The sequence below is a fragment of the Rattus rattus genome, chromosome 15, assembly GCF_011064425.1.
Source record: "Rattus rattus isolate New Zealand chromosome 15, Rrattus_CSIRO_v1, whole genome shotgun sequence".
Classification (NCBI taxonomy): domain Eukaryota; kingdom Metazoa; phylum Chordata; class Mammalia; order Rodentia; family Muridae; genus Rattus; species Rattus rattus.
The window spans coordinates 28,783,507-28,800,824 of NC_046168.1; the positions used below are offsets into that span (position 1 = coordinate 28,783,507).

Here is a 17,318-nt window from a genome sequence, read left to right on the forward strand (position 1 = left end):
AGGCAGCACAGCCCGGAGGGCGAAAGCAAGGCAGTTGGCAAAACGAGAGCGCGCTAGAGATCCTAATTGCTAGAATTGTGGCGAGAGCGGGGGCGACCCAAACCCAAGTTCACTTTTTCCACCCGCCCGCTCTCGCTTATCCTTTAGGGATCCGCACTGCTTTAGCGCCAACCTGGGCACTCCTCGCCCCGGAGTGTTGTGTTATTTTGCTCGAGGGCAGGGAGGAGCGGTCCAAGTGGGTGGCAAGTGGGTCCCTGGGGTCCCGGAAAACTGCTCTTCCCACATCTCCCCTCCCACCAACCCCTCCCAGTCTTTCTTTCTTGCTCTTTCGCGGGGCTGGCTAGACCGGCGCGGGCTTGCCCCAGACCCTTGGGGAGCGCCTCAGGTCTTTAATGACAGCTTAAAAGTGGCAGTTGGAAAAGTCTAAACAGATGAGGCTGACGTGGGGCGTGTTTTGCTCCTTAGCAAGAGTCGGGATGGGAGCTGAGAGCCGCGCTGCTGGCCCCAGGCCCCCGCTCCTCGCCGCCAGCAAGTAGGTGGGGGAGCCGCTGCTGCCGCCAGCCCCGTCCCGCTCCCAAGCCTCGCCCGCTGCGCCCTGGCCGCGGGCGCACAGAGGGTGCAGGGCCTCCCCGAGCCTCCTCCACCCAGCTCATTAACCTGCCTGCTCCGGGCGGTCCCGGACACCGGCTCCTCGCAGCAGCACCCGCGGCTGGCTCACTGCAGCAGCCTCCCGGATCCCCCGGCTTCGGGGGGCAATGAGGGGGCGGTGGAAGGGGCACTGCTCCTCCGGCATTACCTAGTGAAGCGACACCGCCCCGCCCTCCCGTCGGCCCTCCCTCGCGCCCGCCCGGGCCCGCGGGCCCGCTCCGCCAGAGGGTAAGTTGGGAGTGTTTCGCCCCCACCGACAGCTCTCCCTCCCCTCCCTACTTTTTCCCCAAAGTTTTCCTAGAAGTGGGGATCGGGCTAAAGAAGGAAGAAGGTCCGACTGGCCTCCCTCTTTTACCGGCTCCTGGCCACAATTATCCCCCGCTTCCCCTCCCTGGCATCCCCTCGCCCCTCCCGTGAGGCGCTCCGGAATGACAATTGGAGCGCGGCTCCTTTAAGAGCCCGGCTTTGCCTCCCGGTAGCTGAAGGTCATTAAACACAAAAGCTCTCAGCGCTGCGGTCCAATATAGCGCATGCGCCCTGCCCGAGGACTGGCAGGGAGACGGCAATATGGCGAGAATGCCTGGCAGCGGGGACTGTAACACCAGCGCGGGCGGCAGCGCCGCCGCTGGGGCCGAGAACAATGGGGAGCGGGGCGAGGGCGAGCGCGGGGCCGGGGGCCGCGGTCGCCGCTACGGCCGCCCGCATTACTGCAGCGCGGGCGAGGAGGAGGAGGAAGAGGAGGAGGAGGACGAGATCCAGGAGGTGCAGATAACGGGGGACGAGGAGGAGGACGGAGGTGGGGGGCTGGAGGAGGACGAGGAGGAGGAGGAAGAGGAGGAGATGGGGATGGACTGGGAAGAGCCCCTGGAGCCAGAGGACTCGGCCGGGGAGGAGCTGGAGCCCGAGCCGGTCCATATGATCCATATGGACCAGAGCGCCGCTCTGGAGCCCGAGGCGCCGCCACGGCTGCTGGCGCCCCGGGCCCGCGCGGGGCCGCCCGGGGACAGCGCGGAGCTGGACCCCGACGTGCTGCAGCGCCCCGAGCGGGCCCGGCTGAGCGAGAACACCCGGCTGGCCACCCGCTACGCCGTGCGCATCTTCCGGGAGTACCTGAGCGAAAAGGCTCAGAGCCCGGACTTCGAGACCATGGACAAGGGGGCGCTGTGCCGCGTGCTGCGCTCCTTCTATGCCGAGGCCCGTTCTAAGAGCGGCCAGCTCTACAGCAAGTCCTCGCTCATCAGTATCCGCAGCTCCCTCAACCGCTACCTCAACGAGCCCCCTTACTGTCGCACGCTCGACCTCACCAAGGACCCCGAGCTGCGCAGCGCCAACCTGACGCTGGCCGCAGTCATCCGCAAGCTCGAGGAGCAGGGCGCGGGGCCCGTGGTGCAGAAGCAAGCCATCACGCGCGCCGACCTGCGCAAGCTCTACACCTCCAGCGTCTTCAGCACCAACACGCCCTTTGGACTGCTCAACAAGGTCTGGTTCGAGACGTGCATGTACTTTTGCACGCGAGGCCGCGAGAACCAGCGCGAGCTGGAGGAGGACTCCTTCGGGCTGGCCATGGACGAGGACGGTCGCAAGTTCGTCTACTTCAAGTCGCTCGGGCCTTACCACAAGTCGCGTTCCTCGTCCTGGAGTAAGAAGCGAGCGGAGAGCAGCGACGAAGAGAACTTGCCTCGCATGTACGAGACAGGCACTGAGTTCTGTCCCTACGCCAGCTTTGTCAAGTACCTGTCTAAGCGCAATCCCCTCTGTAAGGCGTTCTTCCAGCGGCCCCGGGACCACTGCAGCGAGGGCGATGTGACATGGTACGAGAACAAAGCCATAGGCAAGAACTTGCTGGGCACCAGGATGCAGATGCTCTCCAAGGCAGCCAAGCTGTCCAAGACCTACACTAACCACTGCATCGGCGCGGTGTCCATCGCCACGCTCAACAGCATCGCGGGCATCGGGACCAAGCTAGGCTCCCCAGCCCCGCAGGGCTGCTATACCGACTCTCTGAACGGGTCAGCTCGTCACCACTCCCACCATGCCCCCACCCATCCTTCCCACCACCACCGCCCCCAGCCGTCCTCGCTGGGTAGCACTTATATCCTCCCCAAAGACAGCCAGGTGGGGCCCGACGTGAAGTCCGAGGCTGCGCCCAAGCGCGCGCTGTACGAGTCAGTGTTCGGGTCCGGGGAAATCTGCGGCCCTTCTTCCCCCAAAAGACTTTGTATCGGTCCCTCCTCGGAACCTGTGGATGCGGTGGTAGTGGTTTCCGTGAAACACGACCCCCTGCCTCTTCTTCCAGAAGTCAATGGGCACCGAAGCACCAATTCTCCCACCATAGTTTCACCTGCTATTGTTTCCCCCACCCAGGTAACCAAAACGACGTCTATGCATGAAATATTTGTCTGGTACCAGTTCGGGACTAACTTTTGCGCTCCTGTAGATCAGGATTGGGGGTAGGATTTTTTAAAAGTAGTTGTTACACTGCACGGTGATTTGATACCGTCCCTAGAAATACGTTTCCTCTTCATGCTTTGGGGGACGGGGACTTTACACCTAACCTTTAAAAGATGCCAAGGATCCCTAGCTTCCGAGTCGCTGCAGCCAAGTAAAGCTAGAAACCTCGAAGTTCTCAGAACAAAAGGTTTAAGCTCGCTCTTGGAATGTCTCCCTGGATGCCTGAGTTTTATAAGGCAAGGACTGCCAGGGCGCTGAATAGAGGTAGTTACCTAAAACACTAGAATGAAGTTACTTTTCAAATGCTCCATTACATACTCGCCTTAACTTCTGAAGATAGGAAAAACGCTTCTGAATTATTAAAAAACGAAAACATGCCAGTGCCACTTCCTGTAGATTGCTTTTTTTTTTTTTTTAAAGAAAAGGGGCGGAGACTGCAGCGGCCTGCAGTAGAGTACCAATTTATTCTAACATGCAGCCCCGTGTAATGCGACCTTTGGGGTATCATTCCTATTAGTGTTAACATTATTCAGATTGGAAAGTGATGTCTGAGCTAGGGACAGGAAACACAGGAGTGCCCCTGGGCTCTAGTCCGGTTGAAACTTGCTATCTTGGGCCCAAACAAGGAAGAGGAGGGAGGCATTACCCCCAAAGTAGGTCTAGAGCCAGACGAGTAAAATGTGGGCAGCCAGCTCACCGGTCCTGGCTTAGATATTGTCACTCAGTCGGTGACAGTACTGACTACACAGAGACTGGGCCTGAGTGTTAGAAACTTTCCCTTGTTCCTGTCCCTGAGGAACCTGTTCATCAGCACTGTCAAGGTTATCCTGCTCTCCTGGATGCTTCTCCAGAGGGAGCCAGAGGAGGTCTCTTGTGCCCCCATTCTGGTGGCAGGCGCCTCGGGGAGTGTATTACTACCTTGACCTCCCCTACTATCAGTAGAAATAGAAGTTCTGCCCCAAGTCTGGAACTCATCACTACCTCTGTGCTTTTTCTCCAAAGTGGAAATTCCAGTTCTGACCGCTTACCAGCTAATGGGCATGCCTCAAGGCTGCCAGGAAGGCTGGGAATGACAGTCTAAGCAGCACTGGCCTCTAAGCCACGGCCTGTGGGCTGTGTCCCTGTGTCCTGTGCTGCCCTCTGTGTGGTTCATTCTACCAGGGGTAGTTTAAAAGTGTTTTAAGGGGAGAGAGCAAGTTGGGGGTTTGCTTTTTTTTTTTTTTTTGGAAAGCAAACAGAAATGTTCACATTCTTCTAATAAATACCCTCAAAGTGCCCTGAGTTAGAGTGGGAACTGATTATAAAGCCAGAGGAGGAAATATATATTTCTCCTCCTCCTCCTCCTCCTCCTCCTCCTCCTCCTCCTCCTCCTCCTCCTCTGGCTTTTTGTTTTCCATGAGTGCCCCCCTCCCCTGGGTTTCACTTATTCTTGTGGGCTAAATCAGGCTATACAACTTCATGCTGACACTTATTATTCTCAAGTCCTTGTCAGGCAACTCCCAAGTTAAATGTAGACCTAAGTGTATTTTGCATAAATGATTATCAACTGTGGTTGTCCAACAAGGTTTTAGCTATAAAGCTCTTTTAGTTAAAACTCCGAAGAACAGGGGTTCTGTTTGCACTTTGGGGAGGGGGGGGTCTCTACAGATCACGTCCAGGGCTCTGTGAACATCAGACAGGTGTTGTATTGTTGAACTCCATCCCAGCCCTGTTTGCGTGTATTTAATGGTCACATTTTCAGTTAGAATCGAGTAGGAAGCATTTCTTTTTAAAGAAACTAGCAGTAAGAGAACTTTAAACTGCTGGCTTCATCAGCACTCACTGGAGAGGAATCAGCATGAACCGGATGTTGGCTTTAGGGAGAAGGATGCTACTGAACTTTTACCTTTGGCGTGTATTAAAATCCCTATCTTTGTAGATTAATGACTGGTGAGGTTAGTGGTCAGTTGAGATGTAAAGCATCTGTTCTTCTCACTCTTCTCAGTCCTCTGGAGAGGCCTGGTGGACTATGAGCTCCAGCCGTATTTTTCTTAATTATAAACACGGCACCTTAACCTTAATATTGCCACTGGTGGCCATGCTGGTACCGACTTCCTAAGGTCAGGCACTGGTGCTGATGTTTCCTCTAACATTGTGAGTTCCCCAGGAGATGAAGAGTTGCTAATGGAGACTAAACTCACAGTATAGTCCCTTCTTATCCTCGGGAGACACATGCCCAAGACCATCCCTCACACATAGCATTGAACCGCGGATATCTCCTGTTCCCTCCTCCCAACATACGCACCTGTCATTAAGTTCGACTTATATATCAGGCACAATAAGAGATGGGCAATAGCATCCTTTGATAAAAATACAAGGAAACTTATCTAATGCTTATGACTTGTTTACTTCTGGAATTTTCCATTTAATATTTTAGACCATAGTTGACCATGACGGAAAGGAGAACTATGGGTAAAGGATAAATAATCTCTTTCTATTCTTCTCTTTTTAAATTCCTGAGGGTGTTAACAAGTGTCTACCTATGAGAATGGTAGAAATGAATACACTCAAGAATAAATAGGAGTATGGAATTTAGGAGTTTTCCTCCAGTGCATCTGCCTTTGGGAGGAATGATGGTAGCTCTAACTGACCAACTCTAATTATGTTCAGTGGTGTTAGCAGTCAGAAGTACTTTATGCTCCTTTCTCCCCTACAGAAGTATCAGGAAGATCAAAGTTCTGATAGCAATTGCATATTCCATTGTACCTTGTTGTTTGTTTATGCGTTTGCTTCAGTTCTGGGAGCGGAACGCAGTACTTTGCATATGTTAAAGACTTAACACGCTATATGCTCTATTTTAAAAGTCGAACACCATCAAGCATGGTGGGACACATTGTGAGTCCATTGTGGAAAGGTTGAGGCCAGAGGGTCTTGTATTTGAGGCTAGCCTGGGCTCTAGAGTGTAGTCCTACCTCAAAAGTAAAGTTTAAAAAATATTAAATAGGGAAAAATAGGCCTAGTACTATATCCTACCTACATTTTTATAACTATTCTCTTTGCACGAAAATACAGCATTTCACCCACCTAGGTAGATGGTAGAAGTTTGTAGTTTGCTGTCTTGGGATTGAAAATACTCTCCAGTATGCTCATCTGTAATCAGCCCTATAATCGAATTCTTTGTCACTCAAAGGTATTCGTAAATTTACATTCTAGTTGCCCTACTTTTTTGTTGATGTTTTTACAGATGATTTATCCCCCTCGGTAAGGAATAAAAATGAGTAAGTTAGTTCACTGTAAAGCATACTTGAGGCTGAAGATGTAGCCCAGTGATTTAGCTTAGACTATGTGTACACAAAGTTAGAGGCAACACCTCCCTCCTACACCCCATCAACTTCAGGAGCGCTTGCAGACTTGTGACCAAGATGTCTGGTTACACTTATTGGCCCTAGCCCTGATTCATTCTGGAGATACTTTTAAGGAATTCTGGAAAGTAGGAAGTCTAGCAGCATAATGGTTCAGGTGGAGTAAGTGCCCTCTTTCTGTGAGACCTGCTTCACTGTTGTTCCTGAGGTTGATCCTTACAGTATACAGCCACCTAGACATCCCTGTTGCTTTTAGGGGGTTGGCCTAGAACTGCAGGTCCTGCAGCCTTTGCCTCCTAGTGCTGTGATTATAGGTGTGCCCTACAGTGCCCGGCCCCGGAGGCCAGGTTCACGTCCACATGCCGTGGGGCGAAAGAAGCTGCTGTGTGCTCCATACGTGTTTGTTGGAAGGAAGTGAGCTTTAAATGCAGTACTGAAATCATCTCTGAGGTCGGATTATGGTCTCTGCGGAAGATCAGGCAGGAGAAATGCCTCTTTGTAAGGGTGAGAATGTGTGCGGTGTTAGGGGCATCAGAGGAAACAGGACTCTGCGATGGTTACTTGGGAGCGTGAGGCCTATCTTCCTTGTTAAAGATGGGTGCTTTCCTGTTTTCTTAGTTTTGGCTTTGGCTACATTCCTCTTCCGACAGTAAGATGTTTGCTCTTTTAGGGAAACATCTCCACGTCTTGTGCGTATGTTTTCGGTTTATCATTCGCACTCAGGAAGTAGTAGCTGCATGCTGACTAACTCAGCCTTGTGCCAGGAATTAATAAATTGATCAATTTTCTACTTGGCAAGTAATCTTGCTGGCAAGATTTCAGCCTCATTTCATGTTAAAACCAGATCAAAATAAGAAAGTTAAAAGCTGTTTTCTGGGGAGGGGTTGAGGGGGCAGCTATAAGGGCCTGATGTAGCTCAGGCTAGCCTTCTACTCCTAAGCCTCTTTTTTTCTATCTCCTGAGTGTTATGGCTACAGGTATTAGCCATTGTGCCTGACTGATACTCTCAATGTTTTGAGGCTGCTGTCAGAGGAAAGTGATCTGGGTTTGTATTTTTCTTTATGGAGTCTTACATGTTACTATCAGTACTAAGGGATACATTATTATTGTTGTTGTTGTTGAAAGTGATCTGGGTTTGTATTTTTCTTTATGGAGTCTTACATGTTACTATCAGTACTAAGGGATACATTATTATTGTTGTTGTGTTACATAAATAGGGTCTTCTTGAACTGCTGATCCTCCCGAGCTGGGATTACACCACTACAGCAGGTTTACGCGGTGCTAGGGATGGAATCCAAGGCTCCATGCACTTGCACCCTCCTGAGCTACACCTCTGTCCTGAGAAGCTCCTTTTCAGAACTCCCACTTAGACTGGGGATGACTTGGGGTTCTTGAGGCAGCCTTGGCCAGCGAGAAAGCCCACTCCAGCTCGGAAGTTCTTGGTTCTGGGCTATCTTTTTGGTGGCTTTTCAAAAGCACCAGTGTTGAAGTGGCTGGGTAACTGTCCGCCCCACAGGTTCTAGGAGCAAGCACATAAACTAGCATTCTGGCTCTGAGCCAGAACTGTAGCTAGAAGCTGTGTGACCTCTCTCCACTCATGGTTCACTGGTGAGGTAATGGTTAAAAGACTCCTTGAGAGTATGTTCTATGTAAGGGATGGTGTAATTGACCTTACTGTTTCAGAAGGAATGTAGGAATATTGATCTTAATAAATAAATTAAATTAAAGTGAAAAACAACAACAAAAAAACCCAAAACGCAATTTTAGAACTTGAACTTAGAAGGGCCCACCACCATATATAAAAGGCCTGCGCAAGGTAGAGAGAGAGAGAGAGAGAGAGAGAGAGAGAGAGAGAGAGAGAGAGAGAAAGAGAGAGTGTCAGGGTGTGTGTGATTATGTGTGTCAGTTTCTGTCAGTGTTTGTGTGTATGTGTCAGGGTGTGTCTGCACGTGTATATGTCAATGTGTGCGTGTGTGTGTGAATGTGTGTGTCTGTGTGTCAGTGTCTGTGCATGCATATATGCAAGTGTACATTTATGTGTCTGTATTTATATGCATGTGAATGTGTGTGAGTGTATGTGTATATATATGTATATATGAGTATATGTATGTGTGTGTATATGTGCATGTGAGTATATGAGTGTGTTTGTGTTTCTAGGACAAAGGTTGACTTTGTCTTCCTTTTTTGCTTTCCGCCTTGAAGTCGGGTCTCTCACTGAAGCTGGAGTCACTGATTTGTCTAGCTGGCCGGCCAGTGACAGCAGAGACCTTCTTGTGCTGATGTTGTAGACACACCTGTCCCTGGCCTGGCTTTTCCATGGCTCTGTGCTCAGAGCCTCTCGCTCATGGCAGACACTTCAGCGAGCCTGCAGCCTGAGGTGGCCCAGTTTTATGTAACACTTTTATGTTCCATGATGCTGAATTCAGTTCAGCCCTAATTGAGTGTCTTGCTGTGTGCTACAAAGAGGAACAGGGTCTAGACCCTCCCCTCTGTACGGAGTTGCAGGAGGTGGGGAGTCAAGGCAGCTCTCTGTGTAGTCACAATCACAGTGGGGACAGACAGACTCTTCCAGCCTGACCTCTGGTTTTTCATGCTTATAGCTCTCTCTTAGCTTCCTCTTTCCCACCTTCCAGAGAGGACAGGCTGCATCGGGTGGAATGGTTTCTGTGTGGTCTGTAAATAAAATGAATGGTAACGAATGCCCTGTGAGATGCCTCAATACAGCCAAGGCTGTGACTGAGCCCGAACACAGGCAGGAGCTGCTCATGCCCGGTGACTGTAGACTGAGCAAGGATGCTTGCTACAGGGAGCCATAGGAGGCCAGACTCCACGAGAGTCTTTTAAAGTCTTCAGTAATTCTGGTCCCTCTGATCCACACTTTGTCAAGCTGCCTTTTCAATCTGAGAGATACTCATTTGTATTTAACAGTGAATTTGGTAACAGTTTTTCTTACATCATGGCTTAAATTTTGCTCATGTCTTAGATAAGCCTTTTTTTTTTAGTTATAGAAGTAGGAGCTGTTGTACAGCACTGAGAAGCCAGAGGATGGGAGCCTTTATGAACCCTACGAGCTGCTTGCTTATAGGCTCTTCTGTGCTTGCCCAGGGCTTTCCACAGAGTTAGTCCCAGGAAATCTTTCCTGGAGACCCTCTACATTCTGAGGTTGGTAATTTGAGCTCCTGCCATTTGCCAGGTAGTGATATTAGTTGGTTTTTAGTCCCCCTCCCCTACTCCCCCCATGCCCTCCCCTGGCCATCCATCCCCCCGAGCCCCAGACATTGGCAGAGGGAGGACAGTGTCAGTCTCCAATGGTGAACACTCTAGAGACACCCCAAGAACTGAGAGCATTGCAGTGATCTTGAAAGAGAAGAGGGGGGTACAGGCTAGAAGAGTGGCTTCATTCCTCCTGCCCAGCCCCTCCCCCTCCCCTGGAATAGGAAGCAGAGACCATGCTGTTGGAAAAACCCCTTCGCAGGGCACTCCCCCCACCTAACATTGCTGCCTTCCCATGGCTGACAGTGAACCCTGGAAGACTTGTTTTGATTGGGTCTGAGAGGAGGGGGCAAGAATGTGCCACAGGAAGGGGCTGACAGATTTAAGATATCGTGTGGGGGCAGGCCCCCAGAGAGACGAGGGGCTAGGCAAAGGATGTAGGGGCCTGACCTGGGGTGTCACTTCCGTCATGAGGCATTCAGTTACCAAATTAAGATGCCAAGGCATTGAGAAGCTTGTAACTGTCAGTTTCTAGTTTTACTTCATGCCTGTAGCCAAAGTTAATGCAGTTACCTCAGCGTCTTCTGCACAGCTCCCATTTGGAGTGGTCCACTCTGTACCCAGGTAGAAGGCTACATTAAAACGTGTATAGTATATTTATATATTTAACTTGGGGTTGGGGATTTAGCTCAGTGGTAGAGCGCTTGCCTAGCAAGCGCAAGGCCCTGGGTTCGGTCCCCAGCTCCGAAAAAAAAAAGAAAAAAAAACTTTATATATTTAACTTATTAAACATTTAAAATCTTATAATATGTTAAAATCTATTACCTGTAGATTTGTCTCTTATTCTTTTATAAAAAACGATCATAATCTTTACACACATAGACACAAATTTAATTGTTATGTGTGTGTGAGTGTGAGGCAGACAGACAGACAGACAGATAGACATAGGGTTTCACTATGTATTATTGCAAGCTGGCCTGAAACTCATTGCTGTGTAGCCTGAAGTAGCCTCAAATTTGTGTCTATCCTCCTGCCTCAGCCTCCGGAGTGCTGGTTATAGGTGTGTATCACCACACCCAGCCTCACATTTGATATTTTAAAAGAACGATCTCTCATTGCGTTATAGTCTGTGAGGTAATTACTCAGGGCAAGCGCCATGACCGGGACTAATTCTAATACCCTGCTTGTTCCTGTTCCTCAATCAGCTCTGCCTCCAACTCCCTGGGTGTCACTTTGTCCTAGGCATGTGAACCGTTTCCATGTTCCCAGCTGTCATGGGTCATGGAGTAGACTGGCCAACCAGATCGAGGCAGGAGGGGGAGCGGAAGTGCTGGGTTCTTGTTTCACTGAGCTGTGGTCTGCAGAGAGGAAAGGGCTCATTCATTGCCCTGTCCTGGTATGCACACTCATGGCCTCTCAGGGAGCAGTGAGCAATAACCAGGGCTCACTGGAGCCTTTCAAGGGTGCCATCAACCTGAACCAGCACATCATTCAGGTGCTTGTTGGAAAGGCAGTGTACTGGATGAGCTTTGGGGGTAGGGGTGACAATGTAAAACTCAGGGGAGAAAGACTTACTGTGGCCCATGGTCAGTCCATGGTCTCCATAGTCTGTGGTGAGGTGCATATCATGAGAATAATTGCTTACCTCACAGCAGCTGGGAAGCAGAGAAAACAGATAGGAGGGGGCTGCCCCAAGGCCATTTTCCCAGTGACTTCCTTCTAGCTCAGCCCTATCTCCTGAAACCCTATGGGAGGGATGGGGACAGTCTCTCATCTGAGTCTCACAGAGCTATGACCCTTCTTTACAAACTACTGCAAAGACAAGGCTAGTAGAGGTTGACTAACTTACTTGATGACTAATCTGGGATTCGAACTCATGGATTTAAATATATGGTCTATTGGTGCCAAATTTCTTACCAACTTTTCAAATAAAATAGTCTGAAAGTGAAGGCAACGGAGCATCAAATCACACCCCACCCTTAAGGGCTTTCACTGACAGCTCGTTTTTACACTACACTAAAAAACAGCACACACAAACATAGGGAGTACAAATATTGTTTCCTGTGGTTGGTGAGCTCATAAGGCCCCGTGGAACCTCAGCCTTCGCTGAATCTGGGGACTGGAACAAACTCATGAGAAACCAAATCATGGAAGAGGACCAGCCAACCCCCGGAGTTAGACCCCTCAATCAGCTCTGCCTGCAACTGGCTGGGTGTCACCTCCCTCCTTAGGTAAATGGGATGTCCATCAGTGTTAAATTAGTTACTGTTTGAAAAGTTCTTAATTAGGTTAGGGATGTGGCTCTGTTGGTAGAATGCTTGCTTAGCATGTATGAAGCCCTAGGTTCAATCCCAAGCACAAAATCGACCAGGTGTTGTTGATGGCACATGCTTTATAAACCCTGTGCTTGGGAGATGGAGGTAAGACCAGGGTTCAAGGTCACCCTCAGCTACATAGTGAGTTCAAGGCCAGTCCAGGTATGTGAGATACTGTTTCAAAACCAGAAGGAAACACAGAAAAGGGGGATGGAAAAGAAAGGAGGAAAGATTGACTCTCCAGACATAGCCATTCTAGTAGTTACTATCATTTTGTAAGCAAAAAGTATTACATGTGGGGAAAATGCAATTTTTGAGTCAAGTCCTATGTCAGTCTTCAGTGTTCCAGGGGCTGGGCAGGGGCCTCTGCAATTTCTTCTCTGTGGATTAGAGAGGGAACACTGGAGACCGTTGGTCTCCTGACAAATGATGAATTTTGTTGCAGCCTGTAGGTTCTGGTCCTCTCTGACCTCTGTTCTACAGTTACCTCGCAGAGCCTGATTCCCAAACTCCTAAGGAGGAATTCCTTCTGAAACTTCTGCACTCACTCTGCTGACCTTTCCTATTTCTCTTTATGGGAACACAGGGCTTATTCAGGCTGAAGGGAGTTGGAGAACCCACAGGTGGATTTTACTGCTGTCCAAACTCCCAGCAGCAGGGGTTCAGACAAAAATCAACAGCTTTTATAAAAGATAAACTTTTATCTGGGATGTCTTGGGGGTGAGTGGCTGATCAGACTGGGAGGCTTTAAAAATTGTACATGTATTTGTGTGCACACCTGTGTGTGTGTGCGTGTGTGTAGGTCAGAGGATAACTTAAAGGAATCTGTTCTTTCCCTCTACCCTGTGGGTTCAGAGGGCGGAACTCTCATTGTTGGGCTCCAATACCCTTCACCCACCGGGTTGACCCAGCAGCTCCGTACTGCTGTTCTTAAAACATGAAAATTGTTCTAGCAAACGTTTTCAAAAGTCTGCTAATTTCAGCGCTCCAGAATACAGTTTCTATTAGTCTAGATTTCATGTTAGACTGTTTGTATTTCTCCAATGCGTACATGGACGACAGTTTTCTCCTAGTTTCTCTTAATTAGAATTTAAGCCCAATTCTGCCTTGGCTACAGTAGAAATGAAAGCAAGCTGCATTGGACGTTGAAGTCAGCCAGTGATGCTGTGGGTAGAGTAGGGGGGCTGGAGCTCCGACGGAACGCAGCCAACCCATTCACGACGCTCGTGACCTGTCTTTAGTGTGACCAAGTGTGCTTATAGACTAGACATGACTTATGTGACTGTGCACGGGTATTGCCTTCCCTCTGCCCTTCAAGAGTCAGTGGTACCCAGCCAATGCCGTCCTGCAGGATAAGCTTGTGTGCTTTTTGGGAATTAAGTTTTATCACTGAGATAGCTCATCTAGAATACTGGCTTCTGGTTTTTGGCATCCTTTCCGATAAAACGTATCTTAATAGGGTTTAGATATTTTAGGCGTTTTCTTCCATCCTGAACAAAGATGTGCATGCGCATGTGTGTTTATGCTAGGGGAGAGAGGTACAGAGGGACAGAGGGATGGAAAACAGGAGAGAAGGAGAGAGAGAGAGAGAGAGAGAGAGAGAGAGAGAGAGAGAGAGAGAAAGGGAGATGCATTTATTTTTCAGTGGATTGAGATAGCAATTCAAAAACATGTTACTGTGCCCCTCACTGAGAAACAGACCAAAACGAAAGTTTGACAGAAACCTTGGGAAACTGGTTATGGTAGAGTCGTTCTCTCTTCTCCACATGCCCCATTCACATGGTGAAAATAAATGTCCTGTGTTTGCAGAACTGGTGACCTCTCTCGGGAGACAATCTCGAACTGGCGAGGGTGATGTTTCAGGCATCTTTCTTGGGCAGTTGTTGTTTTAATGATTTTTACATTTTGTGTGTCTGCGTGTGTGTGTGTGTATGCATGTGTGCCAATGTGCATGCCATAACACATATGTAAAGGTCAAAGGACACCTTGTAGGAATCTGTTCTCCCATTCTACCATCAGGTGATTAAACCAGGGACCTCAGACTTGGCAGCAAATGTCTTTGCCACCATCTCTGTGGCCTTTTAAAAGAAAATGTAGGGATGAGTTGAATCATGAACCCCATCCTGGTGTTCGTTCCTAGTGATGGTTTCCTGAAATGAGAGTTCTTATCCTAAAGGAGTAAGGAGATGGAGACTCTTAACCAGAAAATCTCTGAAAAGTTGATTATTATTTTAAGGTAGGGTCCTATGTAGCCCAAGCTAGCCTGAAATTTGCTGTATAGCCAAGGATATCCCTGAACTTCTGATCCTCTTGGCTCTACCTCCTAAATACTGGGATTTCAGACAAGAGCCACCACACCAGTTTTATTTAACGCTGGAGATGGAACTGAGGACATCGTGCATGCCAGAGAAGCACCCACCAACTAGAGTACATCCTGCTTACACACGTGCTCATTGAGAACTTACCGTCTTGTTAGGGTTTAAGTCGCCGTGACAAAACACATCCCAGAGAGCAAGTTGGGCACTGACAGGAGAGCAGCCAGCACACTCGGTATGCGTTGGGGTTGGAGGAATTTGGAGGTAAAGAAAACTGTAGGTGTGTTTGAGAGGAGTCTCTGGGGACGAGCCCAACAGGCTGGTGGCTGAGGAAGGGCATCTTCTGTGTCATGACTGACCACAAGTAAACCCCAGAGAGCAAACGGTCTGTGTTAGTCTCCAAGAAACAGAACCGAAGGTGGATTGGCCAAACTGAAAGGCTTATCCTTAAGTTTATGTAGAATATAGAAACTCAGGAAAAAGTAAAATATTTCTTTAAAAAAAAAAAAATCAAGCCTTTTCTTTGAGAGAACACTTGGGCCTAGTATAGGTTGGGTGTCCCTTATCCAGTAAATTTAGGATAAGAAATTTCCAATTTCCGATTTTTTATTTTGTTATTTTTAGAGTATTTTCATACACCTAAATAGGATCTCCTGGGGGTTAGGACTCGATTCTGTACATGAAATTCATTCATGTCCATGTGTACCTCATACATACGGCCTAGGTCTGGTTCTGTGGTGCTGTTTCACGCCAGTCTTTCGACTGTGGTCCAGCACATGAGATAAGGTGGAATTTTCCACTCTGGTGGTGTGTCGGTACTCAGAACAGTTTGCTTCAAGTAAAGGATGCTCAACCTGTATGCATCCTAGAACTGAAAGGTCCTGACTCAGAGTAAAAGCCATATTTCCCAATACATGATTCTCTCTCTCTCCCCGAGTGTTCACCATGTTTTAATCCACGTAGTGAATGGTCGAGTGTATGTGTGATTGTGCAGAGGACTTCAGAAGCACGACACGGTTTACATGCCAATTGTAACTTTTAACTACTCTAGTTCTGCTTCTTTGGCACACGACATCTTTTCTCTCATCTCTTCATGGTCATGGGGCCCCCGTAATCGAAATGGTTCTGAGGGGCTCTGTGCAGTATCTGTGGGATTTCCTCACAGGAAGCATTGCTGGGTACTGCCTAGTACCAGGTACTGGGCCACGTAGACATTGAGACACAGATGTGTATTCTTGGGGTCGATAAATAACCAGGATAGTACGTCTTGGCAGCATGATAATCCTGGGATATTCTGGAAGAAGAAAAACGCGCTGGGGCAGGAGGATTACAAAGATAAGGCACACCTTGGTTACATTGAGCTACCCTGGGCTACACCGGGGAAATTAGTTAGACCCTGTCTCAAAACAAAAAGTTGGAAAATGAAAGCAAAGGCTGCCTGTATAGCTCAGTGGTGGAGTATTCGAATGCCTAGTACATGCCTAGCGTGTTTGAGAAACTGAGTTTAGTCTCTGGTGCCAAAAATAATGGAGGAAGGGAGGGGAAGGAGGAGGGAGGCTGGGCACGAGGGAAAGGATGAACATTTGCTGGGTGTGAAAACAATTAGACCTTAGAGATTGTACGGAACAAGCATCGTGAATGAGGATGGCGTGGTCCTACTCACACTTGGCTGTCCTCGGCAGTAGCTGCCTCCTTGGGTGGACTGAGGGATTTCTGTTTTTATACAAAGAGGACCCCTCCTCTCAGCCTTTTCTGTAGTGGTGGGGTGCTCGTGGGATCCTCACTGGGAGCTCTGAACTCATAGAGACTGGGCCAGTTCTCTCTGAGCTGTTAAGGACTCACTCCTCAAGGACGCCAGGCCTTCTCAATCACCTCACTCAGAGCATTTAATTAAAAAATAATAATAATAATAAACACAATTCTGATGCAGGGCTGTAACTAGTGAAAGAACCAATAAAAATGGCCGTAAAGTGGCTGACAGATAGAAAATGCTTAATAACACTACAGTGCTTTACAGGCAAGGATTTGCCCCCTGGTGTGGAGGGCAGGCCCCCCCACCGAGGCCGTGCTCTTGGCAGGCAGGACTTGCCCAGCAGGAACAGGCTGCTGAAAGGATTCTGCCCTCTTGGAGTCACCTGACTCGTTTCTGCCGCAAGAACATCTCTAGGAAGTGACAGCCAGAGGCACGTAGACCTTTCATTGGTGACAGCACACAGGAATAAAGGCCGCTTTGGGGACCTGGGAGCCCAAGAGAAAACGAGGAAATGACAGAGCAAAAGGAAAGTAAAGGGAAGGAGATGGGAAGCCATAGGTTGCCTTGCAGGAAGGAGCTACACTTTTTGAGGATTCCCTATGGATTCTGGTAGAATCCAAGGGACAGGACAAACCAAGTTACATAAACAACTAACTTGGGTGGCCAGGCACTTCTCCTCAATTAAGGCAGACACTGGGAACATAGCAGCTCCCCCTGTATTCTTAGACCCCTCATGAGTGTCACAAGCGAGTGATGGGCAGTGACTTCCTACACATTTGTGTGCCTTTAGTGCCCTCTCCACAGAACTAAGCATACACCAGGCACCGGTCATCTCTTCCCTGGGTGAGGTGCAACAGCAACGGTAGCATCCAGAAGCCTCTCTGTGGCGAGCTCAGCAGTCTCAGTGGATTCCTCCCCCATTATTAAAGAAAAATGGTTCTACTCTTAAGCCTGGAAAATAAGTAGAGACATCACACACAAAAATTAACCAGACCCAAAGTCTCAAAGCCCCTGCTTTCTTTTTTTTTAAGCAGAGGACGGAACCCAGGGTAAGCACTAGTGCTAGGCAAGCGCTCTACCACTGAGTTAAATCCCCAACCCTGAGCCTCTGCCTTTTAAAGGACATATTTATAACCTCCCTTTGGCTTATCTGAATTCTCAGGATTCTGGCTATTGTGTTTCTGGTGTTTATTAAGTGAATGGCATGAACACAGGACTTACTGTGTGGGTTACACATCACATAGTATGTCTGATGGGATGACACCATGGCTTGTGGTCTAAT

At 48.8% G+C, this 17,318-nt stretch overlaps 1 protein-coding gene across 2 annotated transcripts in view; it reads left to right on the forward strand.

Moving 5' to 3' along the window:
- The first annotated feature begins 207 nt into the window (after window positions 1-207).
- The window catches only part of Kctd1 (potassium channel tetramerization domain containing 1), a 93,337-nt gene continuing 76,226 nt past the window's right edge, over window positions 208-17,318 (forward strand). The window contains exon 1 of one of the 2 annotated variants that reach the window (XM_032885612.1): window positions 208-876. Coding sequence is in view for 1 of the 2 variants with exons in the window: in XM_032885611.1 (XP_032741502.1) it covers window positions 1,216-3,012 (1,797 nt within the window). In the remaining variant the exon portion in view is untranslated. Of the gene's footprint in view, window positions 877-966; window positions 3,013-17,318 lie in introns of those variants that run through there. The other variant, XM_032885611.1, reaches the window with a different exon arrangement.